The sequence below is a fragment of the Ornithorhynchus anatinus genome, chromosome 5 (assembly GCF_004115215.2).
Source record: "Ornithorhynchus anatinus isolate Pmale09 chromosome 5, mOrnAna1.pri.v4, whole genome shotgun sequence".
NCBI classification, from domain to species: domain Eukaryota; kingdom Metazoa; phylum Chordata; class Mammalia; order Monotremata; family Ornithorhynchidae; genus Ornithorhynchus; species Ornithorhynchus anatinus.
In genome coordinates this window covers 39,281,980-39,307,713 of record NC_041732.1, presented here as the reverse complement: position 1 = coordinate 39,307,713, position 25,734 = coordinate 39,281,980, and the positions used below count along the sequence as shown (strand labels likewise).

Sequence of the window (25,734 nt, the reverse complement as noted above, 5' to 3'; positions counted from 1 at the left end):
TCTCGTAATATCCCGGCTAGACTACTGTCAGCCTTCTCTCTGATCTCCCTTCCTCCTCTCTCACCCCGCTCCAGTCTATTCTTCACTCCGCTGCCCGTCTCATCTTCCTGCAGAAACGTTCTGGGCATGTCACTCCCCTTCTTAAAAACCTCCAGTGATTGCCTATCAACCTCCGCTCAAAACAAAAACTCCTCACTCTAGGCTTCAAGGCTCTCCATCACCTTGCCCCTTCCTACCTCTCCTCCCTTCTCTCTGTCTACTGCCCACCCCGCACGCTCCGCTCCTCTGCCACCCACCTCCTCACCGTCCCTCGGTCTCGCCTATCCTGCCGTCGACCCCTGGGCCACGTCCTCCCGCGGTCCTGGAACGCCCTCCCTCCTCACCTCCGCCGAACTAATTCTCTTCCCCTCTTCAAAACCTTACTTAAAACTCACATCCTCCAAGAGGCCTTCCCAGACTGAGCTCCCCTTCTCCCTCTACTCCCTCTACCACCCCCCCTTCACCTCTCTGCAGCTAAACCCTCTTCTACCCCCTTTCCCTCTCCTCCTCCCCCTCTCCCGTTCCACCCCCTCAGCACTGTACTCATCTGCTCAATTGTATATATCTTCATCACCCTATTTATTTTGTTTAATGAGATGTACATCACCGTGATTCTATTTATTTGCCATTGTTTTTATGAGATGTTCTTCCCCTTGACTCTATTTATTGCCATTGTTCTTGTCTGTCTCCCCTGATTAGACTGTAAACCCGTCAAAGGGCAGGGACTGTCTCTATCTGTTGCCGATTTGTACATTCCAAGTGCTTAGTACAGTGCTCTGCACATAGTAAGCGCTCAATAAATACTATTGAATGAATGAATGAATAAAGCACATTTTATTATGATAATTTTGTGGCTCTCTGGTCAGGAATCCTGTGTAGCTAAATTGCAAATTAACCACTAAGGACATATTTTTCCCACCTAGGTTTAGGGTTTGTTTCATAGCATAAAGCTGAAAAATTATCTCTATGATTCTGAACCTTTGCATATTTTATATTGTATGTATATGATATATATATGTTATATAAATATGATCTGTACATTAGACCCATATGGGACAAGGGTTGTGTCCAACCTGATTAACTTGTCTCTACCCCGGTACTTAGAACAGTGCTTGGCACATAGTAAATGCTTAACAAGTACCATGATTAATATTATTATTATGTCTATCTACATTGATATAATATATATAATATGTATGATATGTATATGATATATATATTATATAAATATAATCTGTACATTAGACCCTTATGGGACAGGGACTATGTCCAACCTGATTAACTTGTCTCTACCTAGTGCTTAGAACAGTGCTTGGCACATAGTAAATGCTTATCAAGAATCGTAATATTATTATTATATCTATCTACATTGAGGTCAGATCTAATTGATTGCTAAGTACTAAGTGCAATAAGAGAAACAGATGAAGAGAAGCAGTGTTGCCCCGTGGAAAGAACATGAGCAGGTTCTACCACTTGCCTGATGGGTTATCAGGGGCAGGTCACTTACCTTCTCTGTGCCACAGTTTCCTCTAATGCAAAATGGGGATTAAATAACTGTTCTCCCTACCCTTAGACTGTGAACATTGTGTGGGTTTGAGACTGTGTGAAGTCTGGTTTTATTTTATCTACCCCACCACTTTTTACAGGGCTTGGCAAATGATTGGTGCTTAAAAATAATCAGTATTATTGTTATAAATAATAAATTCCCCATTTAGCTACATTACAACTCACTGGGGACAGGAAATATGTCCACTAACTTTGTAATATTGTACTCTCCCAAGTACTTAGTACAGTTCTCTGTGCACTGTAAGTGCTCAATAAATATTACTGATTTAAAGGGTTATACACAGATAATGATGCCTTATTGGCTAATTGTGGGCAGGGACTGTATCTGTTATATTGTTCTCTCCCAAGTGTTTAATACAGTTCTCTGCACATAGTAAGTGCTCAATAAATATGACTGACTGACTGACTGACTAGATGATGAACCATTACTTCAGTAGCAAACAGTAGTGGTTGGCATTGATTTCCTGCTTGAAAGTCAAGGTGCAGCGTCATTTCCTTGGCTATAGTAACAAGACCCTCCACCCTTCTTCCGCAGTGTCACCAGCAATTGGTACAACTGTAAGCTCCTTAAAAATAATAGTAATAATAATATAATAATAACTGTGGTATTTGTTAAGCATTTACTAAGTGCCAGACACTATTCTAAGTGCTGGGGTGGAACCAAGTAAATCAGATTGGATACAATCCCTGTCCCACGTGGGGCTCACACTCTCAATCCCTATTTTACAGATGAGGTAACTGAGGCACAGAGAAGTGAAGTGACTTGCCCAAGGTCACAAAGCAGACAAGTGGCAGGGCCAGGATTAGAGCACAGGACCTTCTGAGTCCCAGGCCCATGCTCCTCTATCCACTCTGAGATGCTGCTTCTCATGCTGCTTTCTTGTGGGCAGGGAATATGTCCACCAACTCCATTGTATAATACTCTCCCAAGCACTTAGTACTGTGCACTGAACACAGTAAGCACTCAATAAATACAGTTGATTGATTGATAGCCTTTTCAGCTAAATGCAAACAGCAGTATAGCTACATTAACACAGCACCATGACCTGTCAAATGGAGTAATAGATGAGCAGAAAGAATGAGTAAACCATTTGGTTTAAATCTGAATTTGAAGACAACCCTTGCCATGAAGACCTGAATTTTAGTGGATTCAGGGAAGATCTTGAAAAATACAAGTCATTTAAATCTTTTTCTAGCAGGAAAATCTGAAAAAGAAAGGAAATGGTTAGCTGCATAGTGGAGTTTTAATGAAAGAGTCTGAATAATTGTTGAAATAGTCAAATATTTCACATAGGTAGAGTTACTGGGAAATTTTACCTCAATATTATGCCCCCTTTAGTTTTGAGAAATGACTGAAGAGCCTGCCAGATGTTTTGGATTTCTGTTCGCTTGAAATGTGGAATTAAAGGGAATTCTTTTCAAAGTTAATATTGAGGTCAACTCTTCAGTCCTCTCAGCTCCCTAGTGGAAGCAGCAGGATACCCCAACTCCACAGCACCTAATGTACATAGCTTTAAATTATATATTGTAAATTATTGATATTTATTTCTGTCTCTTTCTCTCTGGATTGTAAGCTTATTATGGACAGGGAATGTGTCTGCTAATGCTGTTGCATTGCCATCTCCCAAGTGCTTAGTACAGTGTTCTGCACATAGTAAGTGCTCAGTAAATATCATTGAGTGATTGCTTGATTGATCCCAACAAGAACTGAGGGGTGGAGAGGATTCTTGATGGTTGTCTGGTTAGAACATCAAACCTAAGTTTCTCCATATCCATATCTTCTTCCATTAGCGTATCTACCCTGGATGGCAGAAGCTGGTACTTCCATTCTGCTGAGTTTACTCTCCAGGCTCCTGTTTGGAAATACTCTGATAGTGATCAGGTCTCCCTGGCCATCACAGCCCTTGCCCCCTAGGGTGCACCTTGAACAGGGACAGAGTTTGGTGTGGGAGATGTGGTTTCCTATTCCCGTAGACATCTGCAGAGGCAATCCTCTACAAGCATTGACAGCCCACCCTTTCTCTCTCTAGGACAGAATTGAACTGAATAACACCAGTAACCTTGAATTAATTGCAGGAAAGGCATTTGGTAAGTGTAAGCTACAGTTGTGCTTCTTTTGAGCACCAATAATGCATAAGTACCAATAGGAACAACCATTTCATAAGTGTCTATTCAACATCCTCTTCTCTGCCTCTGATTTTTCTTGGCATTGCATTCCCAGTTTATGATTCCTGTACTTCCCTTCAAAATAAAAGGCTAAACATTTACTAGACAAGTCCACGTTTGATTGCAGAGGCATGAGCAATATAATGGAAAAATCACAGAAGAAGATATCCATGAGATAGATTGGTGTTCTTTTGTAAAAAATATTTACACATTTTAGCCCAAACCCAAATGCCATTTGTTACAAATGAGAGAGGTGCTCAGTGGTTGTCTAGCTGCCAAGGGAAGACCCATATAAACAGCATTTACTGTTTATTATCCTAAGATTGATGGAAACTCTAAAGGGAGCAGTGCCCGCTGCTGGTTTTCATGTGCTAAATCCCTCTCTAAGCAAGGGAAATACTTTCTTCAAGAGCTTGAGATGGATGCTATCACCAATTAACTGGCAGGCATAAAACCTAGAACTGCTAGATTTGACTCTTAAGGTAATCAATCAGTCTGTCTATCGGTGGTATTCATGGAGCAGCTTTTGAGTGTAAAGAAAGCACTGTTAAGTGTTTGAGAAAGTAGAGAAGCCAAACACATTTTCCCTGCCCTCAAGGAACTCACTATCTATTGGGTAATAAGGTTTCTTTCTGAATTTTACATACGAAGAATGGAAAGGAAATCTTTGTAAAATACTTTCACAGTAGATAGTTGATAAAGCTTTTCCTTTGGACTTCTTTCTACCATTTGCCACAGGCCATAAAGGGAAGGCAGAGTCAGATAACCTGCCATTTAGCACATCATTCCAGACATATGGCCTAGTAGAAAGAGCACTTTCCTGGGAGTCAGAGGGCCTCGGTTCTAATCTAGCCTTTGGGGTACTTGCCTGCTGTGTGATCTTGGGCAAGTGACTTAATTACTCTGCTTTAGTTTATCTGTAAAATGGGGATTCAATACCATTTTTTCCTCCTGCATAGCTTCTGAGGCCCATATGGGGTAGGGACTGTATCTGACCAAACTATCTTGTATCTACCCCAGCACTTAATACAGGGCTTGGCACATAGTAAGTGCTAACACATTATTATTATTAGAAGGGACCAATAGAAGAATCCCAAGGGGAAGTCATCTTGGGATGAATGACATATCAATCAGTGGCATTTAGTGAGTACTTACTCTGTGAGGAGCACTATACTAGGCATTTGAGAGAGTACAGAACAACAGGATTAGGAAATATGTCCCCTGCCCAATCAAGCTTTCAATCTAGAGGGACACATCCTACAATTCTGATGAAACCAACATTTATCTCTGAAAACTAATCAAAACAAAGTTGATTTATTTGAGTTCAAAGTTGTCTGAATATGATATGAGTTATAGAATTAAACTCACCAAGTTGCTTTTGTGTTCACAGGTCTGAAGCGCAGTTATACATGTAGCATCTGTAATGTCACTCTAAACTCAATAGAACAGTATCATGCTCATCTGAAAGGCTCTAAACATCAAACCAAGTAGGTCGTTTCGCTGTTCAACTTTTCTGTGAATGCTGATTCATGTGTATTTATTATCACTGTAGAAAGAAATGATTGAGTTAAAATCATTTGTGATTTTTTAAGCCCAATGATTGCCTTACTTTCTATAACTCAAAAGGAAAGGTAGGCGTCAGCTGTGCTCGTTGTCAATGTATTGGAGTTAGCCAGTGTGAAAGAGACTTGACCTAGAAAACAAGTGAAATGCCTGGCCATTAAAATGAACCAATGTTCACATTCCAGCTGAGAATATGGCAGTTCTTTGTAAGGACTGTGTGGAAAAGAGCAACACATTTGATTGCTGGCTGTCACTTAAATAGCCAGGTAAAATTAACTTTGGGATCTGATTTAACCACAACAATGATGATGATGATGATGATGATGGTATTTATTAGCACTTACTATGTGCCAAGCATTGTAGTAAGTCCTGGCGGAAAATCAGGATAATCAGAGTAGAGACAGTCCTTGTCCCAAACACAGCTCACACTCTGAGGGAGGGAGAACAAATATTTTTTCACCACAGATGAGAAAACTGAGGTACAGAAAGTTAAATGACTTGCCCAGAGTCGCACAGCAAGCAAGTGGAGGAGCTGGAGCTAGAGCTAGAACCTGGTTCTCCTGATTCCCAATCCTGTGCTCTTTCCATTAGACTGCACTGCCTCCCCATCTGGTAGAATTTTTGGCTTGTGGTGGGGTTTCTAAAAAGGCAAATTTGTTTTAGGTTGTTATGCTCTTTTAAGACTGCCCATTTAAGCCATTTTATGATTCTCAGATTGGTTTCTCTTTGAATCTCTGCCTAGGGAGCTGGCAGATTCCAGTAACAGCAGAAACAATTTAATATAAAACAATTTAAGAGTCATTATTATTTACATGAATGGACACACCTTTTCTTAAATAAGAAAATAAACAAATTGGCTCTCTCTAAAAATATAACTGGGTCATTATCATTAGGTTGGATATCACTTGAAATCCTTTATAATTTTTGTTCTTGGTTAGCTTGGCAGTTTTCACTGTCTGTGAGTTGTTCTGCACTAATCTTGGGAATTGGCAGGCTGTATCCTAGACAAAGAACAGGAGGGAATGTTAGTTTGCATAAATCTCTAGTAATTTAAATGATTTCAGTCTCAGACATATGCCTCCAAAAATGCAAGATTAGCACCTTGTTAGGTTCTAGTTCTTGTGGCAATGATTGTTGCATATACAGAATGTATCTTGAATATAAAACTTCAAGAAGATTCATGTCTGATCTTATTGTCTTTAAATTGATTGATGAATCCTGAATTGGAAGGCTCCAACAAGCTTTAAGCTAAAAGAACATGACGTACATCCCAGTTCAGACAAATTGTGTTGATTAATATGGACATAAACCAATTTCACTAAGCAAATTAATTCAGATAAGATGGTCTTCCTATTTAATATGGACACAAATGTTGTTTTGTATTAAGATTGGATGTGGGAGGGCTAATGAACCAACATTAAATTTAGCCTCTGCTTACACTGGAAAACACACAAGTCAAGAACAAATCTATATTTTTCAAGATATTTCAGAGTTCATTCATTCATTTGTATTTATTAAGTGCTTACTGTGTGCAATGCGCTGAACTGACTTCTTGGGAGAGTCTTGTCCTATGCTGTTGAGTGTCTCCATGGACACTCCATGGACACATCTCTCCCAGAACATTCCACCTCCATCTGCAATCGCTCTGGTAGTGGATCCATAGAGTTTACTTGGTAAAAATATGGAAATGGTTTACCATTGCCTCCTTCTACACAGTCAACTTGAGTGTCTGCCCTCGACTCTCTCCCATGCAGCTGCTGCCCAGCACAGGTGAGTTTTGACTTATAGCAGATTGCCTTCCACCTGTAAGCTACTGCCCAAGCTAGGAATGGAATGGATATGCCTCTGCTTGATTCTCCCTCCGATAGTTGTGACTGATAGATTCCTGGAAATTCTCCAAATGTGACCATGACAGGATGCTTGGAGAGTACAATATAACAATAAATGGACACATTCACTGCCCACAATGAAATTGCATCTTTACTATACATGTGTGTGTATACATACACACGCGCGCGCGCACACACACACACACACACATGCCTAGCTATCCTCCGTTTTTCAAAGATGATGTGACGTTGGTAGATCATATTCGTGGTTGCAATTTTGGCTTAAAAGACTGAAGGAAAACCAGTACATATTGTAATTTTGTTTGATTTTTGATGCACCAATGGATCTGTCCTATTCAGGACCTATGCCATTGAGCCTGACTTTCACTATTTCAATCTTCTCAAAGTCTGTGCTTGAGAAGATCAGCCCTTCTCCCAGTTGCTCTGGGTCAGAATAATCTGTATGCTGCAGGGATCTCTCAACAGTTCACTGCAATTTTGCATTGTTTGATGCTGTGCTTCAATGTATGTTTAAACTGTTTATTCTGCCTTTCTGTCTTGTGTGAGATTTCTTTCAATTCATCACACAGCAACTGTTTGGGCTATTGTCCACTGTCCTTTCGTTATCCTGCCTAGTGGAGCTGACTTGCTGTGAACATTGATTCAGGACTAGTGAGCTGCCTTTGTTCTTGCTCATGATCTTACCCTGTGATTTGATGTTTTCTGTAGTTTGTGTGTGGGGCTGGTGAAATTTCTCTACGAGCCAGATGTATCTATTCATAAGGTCAGGTTTCATACTAGTGACAATAGCACGGGCTGGGAAGTCAGAGGACGTGGATTCTAATCCCAGCTCTGCCACTTGTCTGCTGTATGACCTTGGCCAAGCCACTTAACTTCTCTGTTTCTCAGTTACCTCATCTGTAAAAGGGATTAAGACTGAGAGCTCCACGTGGGACAACCTGATTACCTTGTATCCACCCCAGTGCTTAGAACAGTGCTTGGCACATAGTAAGCGCTTAACAAATACCATAATTATTATACGAGAGTGGTTACCATGGCAGCTTTGCATTGGTCAACTTTGTGGCATTGCCAGGTTCTGCCTTATAATCTAGCCAGAATCGATTCTGGCTTTTTAAAATTCTGTTTTCTATCTTCATTTAATCAAGCAAATCAAACTAGGTAGCCAAATTTGGTGACAGCTTAAAGAGTCTCAGACTGAGACTGAGTGCTGATTTTAGCACTGCATTCATTCAATCGTATTTATTGAGTGCTTACTGTCTGCAGAGCACTGTACTAAGTGCTTGGAAAGTACAATTTGGAAACAAATAGAGATAATCCCTACCCAGCAACAGGCTCTAGACTGTGAGCCCAGTTTGACAACTGTATCTGCCTTCTCGCTGACCTCCTGTCTCTCCCCACTCCAGTCCATACTTCACTCTGCTGCACTAATAATTTATCAACAAAACCATTCAGTTCATGTCTCCCCACTCTTCACATACCTCCAGTGGCTGCCCATCCATCTGAACATCAAACAGAAACTCCTTACCATTGGCTTTAAAGCAGTCAATCAGCTCGCCCCACCCTACCTCACATCACTAATCTCCTACTAAGCCCAGCATGCACACTGAACTCCTCTAGTGCCAGATTATTCACTGTTCGCCTATCTCATCTATCTCATCGCATCCCCATTCCTACATCTGCCCCCTAGCCAAGAACTCCCTCCCCATATGCCAGACCACCACTCTGTCCACCATGAAAGCATTACTAAGGTCACATCTCTTCCCAAGCAGCCTTCCCTGATTAAGTCCTCTTTTCCCCAGCTCATTCTCCCTTCTGCATTGTCTGTGCACTTCAGTCCGTGACCTGCGGACACTTGATAGTCTCCCCATCCCCAACCCCACAGCACTTCATTCAATCAATGCATTAATCATATTTACTATGTGCAGAGCACTGTACTAAGAACTTGGAAAAGTAAAACAGAATTAGCAGACATGTTTTCTGCCCCAAACAAGCTTATGCTAATAATAATTATTTGTACATTTCTTTGAATTATAAATTATAAATTACTTATTCATTCCTATTAAAGTCTGTCTTCCCCTCTAGACTGTAAACTTGTTATAGGCAGGGAACATGTCTGCAAATTCTATTGTACTGTACAATCCCAAGCACTTAGGTACAGTGTGCTGCACATATAAATGCTCAATAAATACAATTGATTGATAGATTTTTCCCAAAATCTGGCTTGTTGATTGTGTCAAGTGTTTCTGTAAATTGAATGAGCTCATTATAGAAGTCCTAGTGTTGCTCTTTACACTTTTTCTGTATCTTTCATTGCAAATACATCAACTGGGATCCACCCCATTTAGAGGGTCGGAGGCAGAGGAGGGGCATACCAAAGGGACTGAAAAGGAGCTGTCTAAGTAAGAGATAGGAGGCAAACAAGGTGAGGACAGTGTCAGTAAAGACAAATTTGGGTGATATATCCAAGAGTAGAGGGTGGTCCGTATTACCGTATTATAATCACATCTATTAAGCACCTACTGTATGCAAAGCCCTGTACTAAGATTGTTGGTTAGTATAAACAGAAATAGAAAACACAGTTCTGCCCTTAAGGATCTTACTCTTTTAACAAGGGAGACAGATGCAGATAGAAAGAAGAAGAGATTCAAAAGATGGATCTGTGGAAAAGGAAGGGCCTAATGATAGAATGTGTAAATTAATATGTACAAAAGCTCTATGGGTGGATGTGAATGCTTAAGTGCTGAGGTGACAGTTATGCGAAGATTTGATGTGGGGTAAAGAAAATTAATCTGGGAAAACCTCCTGGAAAGGGTAGGATTTTAGAAGGACTTTGAAGATGGGAAGGGATAGAAGGAGATATATCAAGGCAGGAGGAAAGATGTGAATAATTAAGAATGAGGCCCAGGGAGGAGGTTGGCTTGGGAAAGGTGAAGAGGATGGACCTGCCCAATAATAAAAAGAAGTGATTGAGTGGGTGAGAAGAAGAGAGCTGATGGAGTGCCTGAAAACCAATGGTCTGGAGGTAGTTTCTGCTTGATGGAAAGAAGAGTGAGTAACCCTTGAAGATTAGGAGGATTGGAGACACATACGCAGAATGACTTTTAGCAAGTGATCTGGGTAATAAAAATAGTAATAATGGTATGTGTCAAGCGCTGTTCTAAGTGCTGGGGTAGATACAAACTAATCAGTTTGGACACAGTTCCTATCTCACATGGGCCTCATGGTCTTAATCCCCATGCTATAGATGAGGTAACTGAATCACAGAGAAATGAAGTGACTTGCCCAAGGTCACAAAGCAGACAAGTAGCGGAGTCAGGAATAGAATCCAGGTCCTTCTGACTCCCAGGCCCGAGCATCCCATGCAGCAAAGTACAGTCAGGAGGAGGGAGAGAATAGCAGAAAAGAGAGGAGAAAGGAGGGTATAGCTAGTATTCTTGCTGGGCTATGATGAGTGCTTGGACCATGGTGTAGGCCATTCAGGAAGAAAGGAAGGAATGGATCCAGAAATGTTGTAGAGGAAAAACTATAGGATTTGGAGATTTATGAACAGACTGTGGGTGTTTGAAAGGGAGCAAGGAGTCAATCAATCAATAAACATTTATTGCTCCTTTATGCTCTACAGACCACTGTATTATGAGCTTGTCAAGGACAATAGCAAGTTTGCTGGATTTGGATATAGGAAGGATGGTGATAAGTGTTGGGTGTTGTGATGGAAAATTTAGGAGAAAGAGTGGATTTGGGAGGGAAGTTGAAGAATTTTCTTTTGATATACTGAGCTTAAGGGGAAACGAGATTACTTTGTAGTTTCCACTGACAGTTTCTCAACCTTCTTAAAAATGGTGATTATATGGCTCCTTTGATGTCTTGTGGCATTTACTTAGGGTTGACAAAGAACTTTTCCAGATGTCTGAGGATCAGGTCCCCTCTTTGCTTGTAGATTTCTTCAGAAATGCCATCAAATTCTGGTGCTTTTCCATTTATTATGATTTTGACTCTGGAGGTAGCTGCCTTCACATTCTGGCCATTTTCATATGCATTAAAGGGTCTCCCCCTCAGTGTTGGAAGGCTTGGCTACTAGTTCATTCATCCAATCCTATTTATTGAGCACTATGTGCAGAGCACTGTACTAAGTGCTTGGGAGAGTACAAAATAATAAGAAATAGACACATTCCTTGCCCATAACGAGCTTAGTTAACTATTGTGTTTTTGCCAGCCATATAGAATCCCCTCTTTGTCTAGGTTTCCTCAGTCCCTTATAGTAGTAAAAGGCACAGCTATTACTCCATTTAAAAATGTAGCTGTAGTAATTTCCATAATAATAAAAACAATAATGTAATTATTATTGAAATGGCTATATATAGATACACTCAAAAAGAAGCTATTGTAATTTCAACCTTAAAAAGCATTTGGATGACTGCTGAGGTTTTCAAGGAGAGTCACTGAACTCTACTAAAATACATTTGAGTTCATCAAGCCCAGGAAACAAGTAATCAATCATATTTATTGACACGTACTGTTTGCAGAGTACTGTACTAGATGCTTGGGAGAGTACAGTGCTTGGTAGACATGTTCCCTTGTCATAATGAGTGTAGAGTCTACACAGGGAGATGGCCATTAATAAGAATAAATTAATTAAATTATAGATGGATTAATTACAGGTCTGTGGCTGAGAGAGGAGCAAATAAAAGGTGCAAAACAAGTGCAATGGCAATGCAGAAGTGCGTGGGAGAAGCAGAAATGAGGGCCTAGTCAGGGAAGTCCTTTTGGAGGAGATGTGCTTTTAATAAGGGTTTGAAGGTTGGGAGAGTGATCGTCTCTTGGATTTGAAGAGGGAGGGCATTCCAGGCTAAAGGCAGGATGTGGGCAAGGTAGGATTATCTGATTATTTTTCCAGTTTTAGTGGTTAACAAATACAACTATGATCTCTCTTGTTATTAGTAATTGAGAGTGTGGAATATTTCAATTGATCATCAGAACTATCATTTGGGGAATTCAATACCTATGTTCCTTACCACTTAAACTGTGGACTCCAGGTTCAGCAGGGACTGTGTCCAACATGATTATTTTGAATCTACCTTAGTGCTTAGTACAGTGCTTCCCATATACTAAAAACTTAACAAATATCATTATGAGAATGACAAATACTCTTATAATAAGATAATGAGGATTAAAATGGCCTAGTGAATAAATCACAGGCCTGGAAGACCAAAGTCCTGGACTCTAATTCCAGCTCTGTCAGTTGCCTGCTGTGTAACCTTGGATAAGTCACTTTGCCTCAGTTTCTCCAACCTGATTAACATATCTTCCTAACACATGTGCTTGACCCATAGTCAGCACTTAGCAAATATAATAATAATAACGATAACAGTAATATTGCAGTGCCTCTCGTGTCAATCTGGGTCACTAATCCTACTGGAGGTCAACCCTGACTTGGCTCTCATGACAAGGAGAACATTTCTCACCTCATCTTATCCTGCCAAAATGACAGCAACCTCTTTGTAGGTATTTGCTATCCATTGCTGCTGTTCACGATCTTTGTCTTAGATATTTGGCCAGATTTGTTCTTTATACCCCAAAGAAATCTGCTTTTGTGTCCACACTTCAAAAATAATATTATGTCTGATTGAACTTTCCAGTGTACATTACAGTTTTATTTCCAATTCTGAAGAGGACAATGAGAGACCCAGCACAGCATAAAACCAGTGACTCTGGTCTGGGCAGACTATAGATTAATATGACCAGGAAAATTATTATAATGGTATTTAAGTGCTTATTATGTGCCAAGCACAGTTCTAAGCTCTTGGGCAGATAGAGGTTACTCAGGTTGGACACAGTCCCTGTCCCCATGGACTCACACTCTTAATCCCCACTTTACAGATGAGGTAACTGAGGCCCAGAGGAAGTGAAATGACTTGCCCACAGTCACACAACAGACAAGTGACAAAGCCGGGATTAAAACCTGTGACCTCCTGACTCCCAGGCCTGTGCTCTATCCACTGCCCCACACTGCTTCTCTGTGTTTCTGTGTGGTGCTTTTATTACCAAAGCGCCTAACATTAATTAGACTGTGAGTTCCATATAGGACAGGAACTGGGTCCGACTTGATCATCTTGTATCCAGTTCAACACATAGTCCAGTGCCTAGCACAGAGTAAGCACTTTAACTAATACCACACTTGTAGCTGTTACTATTATTATTGCACACACAAAATTATACTAAACAGAACATTCCTTAAGGGCACATGCTCCACTTGTCCCACCTTCGAGCCCATCTCAGTATCATCCCAACCCCCAGATTATCAGAAAAAGGCTTGTGCAAACCCCCATCCTGTCCCTCTGCATTGCCCCTCTGGGTGGCCTTGATAAACAGAGCCCAGACAGACTGAAAATTGAGGGCAGAGGTGAGGGCCAAGCCAGTGGAGTCAATTGAGAACCTCTCAGATTTATCAGGAGAATCATATGGGTAGGTACATACCAGGCACTTGTTGCTTTGTTTCTGTGAACACAGTCTAATAGTATTAGTAGAAGAAAAAAAAATTTTATTAAGGATTTGGTGTGTGCAGAGCACTGTACAGAACGGTAGGAGAAAATACACAGGTGGAAAAATGTGGTCCTGTCCCTTGAAGGGCTCACAATCGCAGCCTAGAATTGTGTGCAAAATTCTCATTACCAAGGCTCCTTTTGTTAGGTTGAAAAGGAGGCAGAGACCCCACCAGCAAGCAGCAAACAGTGAGTAATCATGGCTCAGATTTTTAAAATATTTTTCTCAACTGCCGTGCCATTCTCCTCAGGTAGAGACAGTATGTACCTGGCCTAGATGGGAAACAATGGTGAATGCAAATAAAGCCCTTTTCAGTGCGTATATAAATTTTAGTCTTAATTGGCTAGCATCAGCCTTGCAAGGAAGGGCAGAGTTCACTTTTAATAATATAAGAAACAGACCTGTAAATACTTCAAAAGGGCAGCTCTAGCTGCCAGACAAATTCCTTAATATTGTGCAGTGCATGGAGGGGGAACTCAAACCCTAGGGCAGAAAGATACAGATCTTAAGAGACTGCAAAAAGCAACAGCCTTGAACACAGAGGAAAATATATGGTCCTGAAGATTTTATTTCCAGAGAAGCTTCCCAGAATAAGGTTGGCGGGAGAGTCTGGGGAAGGAGACTAGGATTGTCAAGAGGGATAGAAACAAGAGGGTATTTATGGTATTTTATTATCTGGCTCTTAGTTTAAAGAAGTTCTTTTTGACACTTTGGTTAACTCACTTTGCATTAATCACAGAAGTTTCATGTAACATATGATTATTTCTGAGTCAGATAGGGATACTGGTGACCCAAGAGGCCTACAGATCTCAGCCACTTCTGAGTTATTTTATAGATATTATCAACAGCCTAATGGCATTACAGCTTCCTGTAGGCATTAACAGGGTGGAGACAAAATAAGCTTCCAATCAGATGAGATGTTTATACAAAATGCAAATGTTAATGCTGATATGTAAAGCAGTTTTGAGGGAGGCTTCTGGGTGATTTGGTTTGTCAATTAGTAAAAATGATTAAAATGAAATTGTAAAGGGACATGAATCCAGACAGTAAATGAATGAATAATTCTCCTTAATATACTTAAATTTGATCTTTGGGAACTGTTCCAGCTACAAGTACTTTAGATTACCCAGAAATGAGCGATATAAAACTTCCCATTAGTTTCTTAGCTACTTCAGGTGGTTGAAAATGAGTCACAAGTGTCCAGGAGAATAAATCAGGATGACATCACACCAGTATAATTTCTAAATTTAGTTCTGCACCCTAGTAAGAAGGACAGAAATTGATCCATCACTTTGCCTGGAGTTTTCCCAGCTAGGCTGGAGCTTCCAAAAGATCTCTTTTATTATTCATTTGCAAATTAAGAGTTAATTTATTTCTGACATTTTTGAAAGGCAACTTAAAAGGGTAATTTTAGCTCTTTGATAGGTTGTTGCCAAATATTTTGGATGATGATACTGATTTTCAAGACTGCACCAAATTATTCTAGAGCTGTAAAATAGTAAATAAGATACTCTACAAGGAATACAGCAATAAATCAAAATGAAAAAGAGCCCTTCTGATCCTCAGATTTAGAAAACAAGAGGATGGAGAAGAGATACTACTTCAGAGGCTAAAGAAGATAACCATTTTTCTGAATTTGAAATTTTGTTGATTGGGCCAAAATTAAGGATGTTGTGCACTAGTGAACTCTTTGATGTGTCTATGTGTGCGCACGTGTGTGGGTATTGATTAGAAATGGAATCTGAGGTGGCAGTGGAAAGGAGTGAACTAATGACTCCAAAAGTGACTTCCAGAAAGTTGCATAATGGGACATCATGAATGTGTTTTTCCAGCTGTAATGATGGCATCCTGAACCATAGCTCACATCTCCCAAATCTTTGATATATTCCTAAGTGCTTAATAAAGTGTTCTGCACACAGTAGGCATTCAATAAATACCACTGATTGACTAATTTTAACTGCGGAGAGCATCCATCAGGTAAGAGTCTAATGTGAATATAGAATCATCTGCTGCAGTCACTAAAAAAACAACAAAGAAAACCCCATAGTTTGCCCTGCAAAGGAAAAGGCTTTGCTAGTTTGGTAATAGGGTGAAGGCAGGATGCTTAGTTACAAAGTAGGGCAGTGTGATTTGGAACTAATACAAGTCTTATACAGGTGGGCAAATGGCAGTTCTCCTCTGCTCGTGCATCTGCCCGGTTGAGGTGTTAAATGAATTGGGAGGTTTTCAAGATGATGAGAGAGCCAGACAGCAAATCCAGAGAGAGTGATATGCCAAAGTTCCCTGCAAGGACCCCTGGGCCTTTGTGTGCCTTTAGCTCTCATGAACATGAAAGATTTCAGCAGATCCTTTTTTTATGTGACTCCCTGGTCTGCCGTTGCTGTATATACTGTACCAGGGGGCAGATTATAATTAACATTATGTGAATAGATTGAGCCTGCTGCTGGGATGGGAAGGTGAAAATGGGAAGTTCTAGGGTTCTTTTATTACTTCTGGAATTACAGGTGACACCTAATGTTCATTTGTACTCTCGTTGTTTTTGAAAGGGAAGAAGGGATTGGCCTTTAATCATTTCGTTGCCTTGCCCGGAATGTGCATGAAAGTCGGTTTCTTCCAGTAGTTCTGAGTTGATGAAGCCGATAAATCAGATTTAAGTGTACACCCTAGATCATTTTCTTTGAAAGTACTGCACTGAGTATTTATTCAGGTGCTGACTCTGAATTTTGCAAGGCCATTACATGGCTTTGCTTTCCCAGAAAAAGCTACAAAAGAACTGCGGAAGGACTTCAAATGTTGTATCTTATTGCTGCTCACATGCTACAATGCCACATGTCAAGAATGAGCAAGCAGATGATCCCGTAAACCAAGGAAGATGGTAGATTTCTGCTCCTGTCCTCTTTGGGTCACTTGGCCTGCAAAAAGTCAAACCCTTTCCTCTGAAGGGATAGATTTAACTTTTCTACTAAGGAGTCTCTTAGGAAACTAGAACCTATGAGAGAGGAAATTTTAAAATCATAGAGGTCGTAATGCCATCTCATGCCCCTTGTCTGTGGTATTGTCGACTAAATCGGGGCGGTTTAGTACTTCTCGTTAACACTTGGGGTGAGGAGAGCAAGGTCAGAACAAGGTGTGTGAGATTATGCAGCCTCATGAATCTTTACAGTCGAATACCCAGATAATCCCAGAAAGGCCAAAGGCATTCTGAAGGACCTTTCAAAATGGCAGTCACCTGTTAGACTGAGGTAGTTTCCTTCCTCACCCATTTTCTCCCCTATTTCCTCAGAACACTGCTCTGATCCTAGTCACTGCCTCTTTATTCCTTCTCCTGAATACCAGTCACCCCCAACATCTGTCCACCACTCCTGTGTTAATAGGAAGGGAGATCAATCAATCAGTATTTATTGAGCACTTACTATTCATTCAATAGTATTTATTGAGTGTTTACTGTGTGCTTACTTTGGGAAGTTACAGTACAATAGTAAACAGACCCGCTATGTACAGTCAATCAATGATAGTGATTGCACACTGTGTACAGAGTACTGTACTAAATTCTTAGGAAAATACAGTACAATGGTTTTGGAAGACATAATCCTTGCCCACAAGGAGCTTGCATTCTCGAAGGGGAGAACCTCAGTAAAATACAGTTAGGGGAAATGGGAAAGTTTAAGGTTAAACCTAAGCTTTATACCTTAGGATAGGTACATAAGTGTTGTAGGGGTTGAGAGTGGGATGAATATCAAGTGCTTAAGGGGTACAGATCCAAGTACATAATGACACGGGGGGAGGTAAAAAGAGGATTTAGGGAATGACTCTCTGTTGGAGATGTGATTTTTATAAGGTTTTTAATGAGAGGAAAGGGAGTGCCAGGCCAGAGGACACATGTGGGCAAGTGCTCAGCAGTGTGGTATACAAGATCAAGGTGCAATGACTAGGTTGGTCTTAGAGGAATGAAGTGTAAGGGCTGGATTGAAATAAGTAAAGGGCAAGGTAAAGTAAGAGCCAATGGTAACAAGTTTACGTTTGATGTGAGGGGGTTAGGCAGAGGTTTTTGAGGAGTAGGGAGATGTGGACTGAACATTTTTAGAAAAATATTCTGGGCAGTAGAGTGAAGTATGGACTGGAGAAGGGAGAGACAGGAGAGGAGATACAGTTGGCAGGGGGGTCAGGTAGGAGGCTGACCCCCCTGCCAGACATCAAGTCAGTCATCAAGGTGGGAGATAAGGGCTTGGATCAGTGTGGTAGAATTTGAATGGAGAGGAAAGGGCAGATTCTAGAGACATGAACATAGAACTAACAGGATTTGGTGACAGATTGAATGTGTGGATTGAGTGAGAGAGATGAGTCAAGGATAACACCAAGACTGTGGAATTGGGAGATAGGAATTTCTACAGTGATATGAAAATTGGTGGGGTGGAGAGGATGTGGGAGTGAAGATGAGAAGTTCTGTTTTGGACATCATAAGTTGGAGGTGTTGGTGAGATATCCAGGTATACATGTCCTGAAGGCAGGAGGAAATGCAGACTGCAGAGAAGGATAACTTTGACAATCAGCTGTATAGAGATGGTATGAAGTCATTGGGAATGAACGAGTTCTCCAAGGAGGTGGGTGTAGATGGAGAATAGGAGACCCAAATGAGCCTTGAGGGACTCCCACAGAGGGTGGGAGGCAGAGGAGGAACCTAAGAAAAGTGTAGTCAGAAAGATAGCAGGAGAACCAAAAGAAGACAGTGTCAGTGAGGGCAAGGTTAGGTAATGTTTTCAGGAGAAAGGAGTAGTCCACAGTGTCTAAGATGTGGAGAAGTTGAGGTGCCTTAAGATGGAGTGGACACCATTGGTTTTAGCAAGCAGGTCATTGATGACTTTAGAGAAGACCATTTCTGTAGAGTGAAAGCAGAAAGCAGATTTCAGGGGTCAAAGAGATATTTGGATAAGAGGAAGTAGAGGTAGTGGGTGTTAGCAACTCACTCAAGGAGTTTGCAGAGTCTTGGTAGAAGGAGCTGTAGCAATAACTGGAAGGAGCTGTAGGGTCAAGGGAGAGTTTTGTTAGAATGGGAAATGTATAGGCATGTTTAAAAGCAATGGAACAGGAGCTGTTGGAAAGTGAGTAGTTGAAGATTGCAGTCAGGGAGGGAACAAGGGATGGGGCAAGTGTTTCAGGAAGAGTGAAGGGATGGGGTTGTAGATGCAGGTAGTGGGGTTAGAGATACTAATGAAAAGGATGGGCGGGAAAAGGAAGGGTCTGTAGAGGAGCAGGGATAATTTTAAGGAGTGCATGCCTAATGGCTTCAATTTTATAGATGAACTATATGGCAAAGTAACGAGGAACAAGATATTGGGGCAGCTGGGGGGGGGGCAGGAGGTTTGAGGAATTTGCCTCTCCCTACTACTCAAGAACCTCCAGTGGTTGTCTCTCCATCTTAACATCAAAGAGAAATTCATTACCATCAGCTTTAAAGCACATCCCCTTCCCCCTAACCTCACTGATTGCCTATTATGATCCAGTCCACACACTTTGCTCCTCTAGCACTGGCTTACTCACCATACTTCAGTCTCATCTACCTCACTGTCAATATCTTTCCCATATCCTCCTTCTAGCCTGGAACTCCCTCCCCCTCCATATATACTAGACAACCACTCACCCCACTTTCAAAACCTTATTAAGATCACATCTCCAGGAGGCCTTTCTAATTAAGCCCTCTTTTCCTCGACTTCCTCTCCTTTCTGCACTCTTTGAGCAATTTGTATTCACCAACCCCCAACCCCAAAGCATTTATGTACACATTCAAATGTATTTATTTATATTAATGTCTATCTCCTCTTCTAGACTGTAAGTTTGTTGTGGGTAGGCAACGTGTCTACCAATTCTGTTGTATTATATTCTCCCAAGTGCTTAGAACAGTCCTCTGCTCAAAGTAACTGCTCATTGATTGATTGATTTAGGAAGTTAAAAGTCTGAAACAGCAGGGACAATAGACATGGGGAAATATTGTTGCCAGGCAGAGTAGAGGGCAGAATTAATACAGATAAGGATGCATTTTAGATAGACAAGATCAGCCTGGTGTCTGGATTTCCTCCAGCAATACTACACAGCTTTTGCACATGAGTGGAGGAAGCATACTGTGAAATGTGATCCAGGGTTGCAGTGGACTATACTGAATGCTTGGGACACAGCAATACACTAGAGTTGATAGATTTTATCCCTGCCCTCAAGAAGCTTACAGTCTAGTGAGGGAGAGAACAAAACTTTAAAAAAAGAATTTTCAATGTCAACTTGAGATAAATGCTTCACAGATTCATTCAATTTTATTTATTGAGCACGTACTGTGTGCAGAGCACTGTACTAAGAGCTTCGTAGAGTACAATACAACAACAATCACATTCCCTTCCAACAGTGAGCTTTCATTCTAGAGTTGGGGAGACAGACATCAAAACAAATAAATAAAATGACAGATATGTACATAAGTATTGTGGGGCTGGGAGCAGGGAAGAGCAAAGGGAGCAAGTCACTGTGATGCAGAAGGGAGTGGGAGGTGAAGAAAAATGGGGCTTAGTCTGGGAAGGCCTTTTGGAGGAGCTGTGCCTTCAATAAGGCTTTGAAGGCAGGGGAGAGTAATTGTCGGATTTGAGGAGGGAGGTTGTTCCAGGTCAGTGGTAGGATATGGGCCAGTGGTCAGCAGCAAGACAGGCGAGATTGAGGCACAGTGAGAAGGTTAGCACTAGAGGAGCAAAGTGTGCTGGCTGGGTTGTAGAAGTAGAGAAATGAGGTGAAATAGGAGGGGGTAAGGTGGTGGAGTGTTTTAAAGCCAATGGTGAGGAGTTTTTGTTTGATGCAGAAGTGGATGTGCAGTCAATGGAGGTTTTTTTTGAGGAGTGGAGTGACATGTCTTTAATGTTATTGTAGAAAAATGATCCAGGCAGCAGAGTGAAGTAGGGGCTGGAGTAGGGAGAGACAAGAGGCTGAGAGGTCAGCAAGGAGGCTGATATAGTAATCCAGGCAGGATAGGATGAGTGATTGTATTAACGTGTTATACTTTATTGTCTTGACCCCCAGAAATAACTATATGATGTTGAGAAAATCATTTGGTTTTCAGAAGGATTAATTTTTCCTTAAATTTATTTTTCTGATAGAAAAAGGAGATCATTTTCACATTGGAATAACCTCATGGATGTAATTTGAAACAAATCATGTAGAAAATAGAGATGTACCAAAAGCGTTGTATTAAGTTCTGGCAGTATCAGTAGAAAAACATTCTGAACCTTATACATTAGAGACATTCCTCACATTTCCAATTTTTCATTCAAGTAGCCTAATGCTCATTGCATTTTTTAATTATTTACAGTTAGCACTGTGTCACCTAAAAATCATGGTTGATAAAATTTGATGGAGATTATTTCCTCTAAAACCCTCCTTTAGTTTACTTAAAGATTAACAAGATACTTTCTTTTGCTTATGTCCTTTTGTGGAGCCAATTTATTTTTTCTTCTATGTATGTTTTTGCTATTTTCCTCAGAGAACTATGGAATTCCTTTATAACAACCATGAAAATACAACCCACTCGCACAAATATGTGTTCTGATCACATATGAATGTGTACATTTTTCCATACTTTACAAGTTCTTTGAACTATCTCAGTATTTTTTGTATAGTGGATTGAAGTAAAAGCCAAAATATTTAAAACTATTTCTTTATAGTGCTCTGCACATAGTAAGTGCTCAATAAATACCACTAATTGATATTAATGAGGGTCATATTGTAGGTTCCAGAACAAATGGATTTAGCATCCCAGATATGACTCCTGTCCAGGGCCTTGCTCTTGAACCAAACTGGGCCCAAATGGACCCTACCCTGGCACAGTGGCATAGTGGATAGAGCATAGGCCTGGAATCAGAAGGCCCTGGGTTCTAATCCCGATTCTGTCACTAGTCTGCTGTGTGTCCTTGGGCAAATCACTTCACTTCTCTGGGCTTCATTTACGTCAACTGTAAAATGGGAATTAAGACTATGAACCCTATGTGGAAGAGGGACTGTGTCCAAAATTATTAGTTTGTATCTACACCAGCACTTAGTACAGTGCCTGGCACATAGTAAGGGCCTAACAAATACCATTACAAAGGTCCTGGGCCAGTGGGCACTGAAGAACAGGGGAGTCTGCAAATGCCCCTTACAATCACCCCATTTTTTTATGGTATTTGTTAAGCGCTTACTGTGTGCCAAGCACTGTTATAAGCGCTGGGGTAGATACAAGGTAATCAGGTTGTCCCACGTCCTGCTCACAGTCTTCATCTCCATTTTACAGATGAGGTAACTGAGGCACAGAGAAGTTAAGTGACTTGCCCAAAGTCACACAACTGATAAGTGGTGGAGCTGGGATTAGAACCCATGACCTCTGACTCCCAAGCCTGTGCTCTTTCCAATAAGCCATGCTGCTTCTATTGTCAGTGCCCCCTTTGAGCCATCCATCAGATATGCCCCTGACCCCTGTCAAGCCATTACCAAGCACAGGGGAGGGCAAATAACTGTCTCTCCAGTCAACCTCTCCATGCTAAATCAGTGCAGTGTAGGGGAGGGTTGGATGTGTTTGTAAAGCAGCCAGTGAAGCTCTGGGAATGCCTTTGGAAACAGGTCCCTGAAAAAGAAGGTTACAGGTTGGATAAGAATCTGGGTACTGGTGATTAGTTTAGACTGTGAGCCCGTTGTTGGGCAGGGATTGTCTCAATCTGTTGCTTAATTGTACATTCCAAGTGCTTAGTACAGTGCTCTGCACATAGTAAGCGCTCAATAAATACAGTTGAATGAATGAATAAAACAAATACGATTGAATGAATTAGGAAATGCTTGCTGAAAGAGACACAATTTTCAGAGTAGAGATGGTATTTTGTAAGCACCTGTGGACTGTTTGGGAGATTCAGCAAAGACAAGGTATCTTCCTTATCCATGGGAAGGCAGGAGAGCTTTGAAGGTGGGGAAGATTTAGGCCTGGAGGATTTGGCATAAGGAGGAAGTAACAAATCCTGGGGCAATCATGAGCAGGAAGTTGGAGAAGGGTAAGATGGGTGTCGGGTACACCCCAGAGGACTGAAGGGTGCAGTCAGGGTAGTAATAGGTAGGGAATTAAGGAATTTAAGTTAGAAAGAGCTAGTTGATAATCTTGAAGCATTTGGTAAGGAGCCTTTGCTTGTCGCAGAGTGGAGCACTGTGATATTCACTCCAAGCCAAAGAACTTGTGTAAATATCGTCATGCTCTATTCTTTCCCTATCCATAATCTATTTTAATGTCTATTGTCCCTTCCCTCCCCCCATAGACTGTAAGCTCCTTGTAGCAGGGATCACATCTACCAAATCTGTTGTATTGTAATTACCAAAATGCTAAGTACAGTGCTCTGCATACAGTAAGTGCTCAATGAATAACCATTAATCGATTGATTGAAGTTGGAGGGCTTTAAGGAGAGAGGCATCATGCTCTGAAAATGTTTCAGGAAGATTTTGTGTGCAGCAGAGTGGAGTATGGATGGAAGGGAGGAGAGACTGGAGACAGGGAGAACAGTGAGGAATAGTAAATCAGTTAATTAATGGTATTTGTTGAGCAGTTACTGTATGCAGAACACCGTACTATGCACTTGGGAGAGTACAATGTAACATATTTGGTAGACACATTCCCTTCCCACCAGAGTTTACAGTTTAGAGGAGGCCAACATTAAAATAAATTACAGATATATAGGTAGGTGCTGTGGGGCTGATAGTGGAATGAATATCAGGTGCTTAAAGGATATAGATTCAAGTGCATAGGTGATGCAGAAGGGAGAAAGAATAGGGGAAATGGCTTAGTCAGGGAAGGCCTCTTGGAAGAGATGTAATTTTAATAAGGATTTGAATGTGGGGAGAGTGGTGGTCTGTCATTTATGAAGGGGTAGGGAGTTCCAGATCAGAGGGAGGAAATGGGAAGGGGGTCAGTAGTTAGATAGATGAGATTGAGGTGCTTACAGTGAGTAGGTTGGTGTTAGAGGAATGAAATGTGCGGGCTGGACTGGAGTAGGAAATCAGTGACATAAGGGATAAGGGTGTGAGTTGATTGAGTGCTTTAAAGCCAATGGTAAGGAGTTTCTGTTTGATAAGGAAATGAATGGGCAACCATTGAAGGTGTTTGACAAGTGGGGAGATGTGGACTGAATGTATCTTTAGAAAAATGATTTAGACCACAGAATGAAATAAGGATTGGAGTAAGGAGAGACAGGAGGCAGAGAGGGCAGCAAGGAAACTGATAGAGTAATCCAAGTGGAATATAATAAATGCTTGGATCAAGGTGGTAGTCTCCTCAGCGTGGCTTAGTGGAAAGAGCATTGGCTTAGGAGTCACAGGACATGGGTTTTAATCCCGGCTCCACCACTTGTCTGCTCGGTGACCTTGAGTAAGCCACTCAATTTCTCGGTGCCTCAGTTACCTCATCTGTAAAATGGGGATTAAGACTGGGAACCCCACATGGGGCAACCTGATTACCTTGTATGTACTCCAGCACTTAGAACAGAGCTTGGCAGGTAGTAAGTACTCAACAAATACCTTTATTATTGTTATTATTATTATTATTAGATGGAGAAGAAAGGATGGATCAGTGGAAAGAGCCCGAGCTTGGTAGTCAGAGATCGTGGGTTCTAATCCCGGCTCCGCCACTTGTCTGCTGTGTGACCTTGGGCAAGTCACTTCAGTTCTCTGGGCCTCCGTTTCCTCATCTGTGAAAATGGGGATTAAAAAATGGGAGCCCCACGTGGGACAATCTGATTCCTGTATCTACCCCAGCGCTTAGAATAGTGCTCTGCACATAGTAAGTGCTTAACAAATACCATAATTATTAAATTATTATTATTTTAATGATGTGAAGTTAGAACCAACAAGATTTAGTGACATATTAAATATGTGGGTTGAACGAGAGAGATGAGTTGAAGGTAATACCGAGAGAAGATAGTGATGTCTACAGTGATGAGAAGAACAGGAACATGACAGGGTTTGAGTGGAAAAATAAGGAGTTTTGTTTCATCTTCATACACCAAAACCATGAACCAGGTAGTGGCTGTCTGGGGTGGGGGGCATATTGGAGAGGTATTTTTGAGGAAGAACTGGCAGATTTTGGCAGTAAATTGAATTTGAAAGTAGAATGACAAGGAGTGTCAAGGACTTGAGTTACAGGAAGGATGGTGTTAACAAAGAAGGGAAGTTTGGAAAGAGAGGAGAGTTTAGGAGGGACGATGAGAAGTTCAGTAGACATAAAGGCCAATTAGAAAAGAGTAATAGGCTCTATAAGTGACAAAAAAGACATGAATTCAGAAAAGGGTAACAGTTATATTTTCCCTTTCTATAATTATTTCCCTTATCTGTAATTTATTTCAATGTCTTTCTCCCCATCTAGACTGAAAGTTTCTTGTGGCCAGGGATCTTCTAACAACTCTATTGCAGTGTACTCTTCCAAGTACTTAGTACAGTGTTCAATAAATGCCGTGGATGGATGGCTGTGGATTAGACTATCCTAAATTCATTCAATAGTATTTATTGAGCGCTTACTATGTGCAGAGCACTGTACTAAGCGCTTGGGATGAACAAGTCGGCAACAGATAGAGACAGTCCCTGCCGTTTGACGAGCTTACAGTCTAATCGGGGGAGACGGACAGACAAGAACAATGGCAATAAATAGAGTCAAGGGGAAGAACATCTCGTAAAAACAATGGCAACTAAATAGAATCAAGGCGATGTACAATTCATTAACAAAATAAATAGGGTAACGAAAATATATACAGTTGAGCGGATGAGTACAGTGCTGTGGGGATGGGAAGGGAGAGGTGGAGGAGCAGAGGGAAAAGAGGAAAAAGAGGGTTTAGCTGCGGAGAGGTAAAGGGGGGATGGCAGAGGGAGTAGAGGGAGAAGAGGAGCTCAGTCTGGGAAGGCCTCTTGGAGGAGGTGAGTTTTAAGTAGGGTTTTGAAGAGGGAAAGAGAATCAGTTTGGCGGAGGTGAGGAGGGAGGGCG

At 41.2% G+C, this 25,734-nt stretch overlaps 1 protein-coding gene across 5 annotated transcripts in view; it reads left to right on the top strand.

Annotated features, from left to right (window-relative positions):
- ZMAT4 (zinc finger matrin-type 4) overlaps positions 1-25,734 on the top strand; it is a 255,411-nt gene that overhangs the window by 207,732 nt on the left and 21,945 nt on the right. For 3 of the 5 annotated variants that reach the window (XM_029064334.2, XM_029064335.2, XM_029064330.2), the window contains one exon: positions 5,162-5,258. The exons of 1 other annotated variant lie outside the window; for it this stretch is intronic. In XM_029064334.2, coding sequence (XP_028920167.1) covers positions 5,162-5,258 — 97 coding nt within the window. Of the gene's footprint in view, positions 1-3,635; positions 3,694-5,161; positions 5,259-25,734 lie in introns of those variants that run through there. One more of the 5 variants, XM_029064332.2, reaches the window with a different exon arrangement.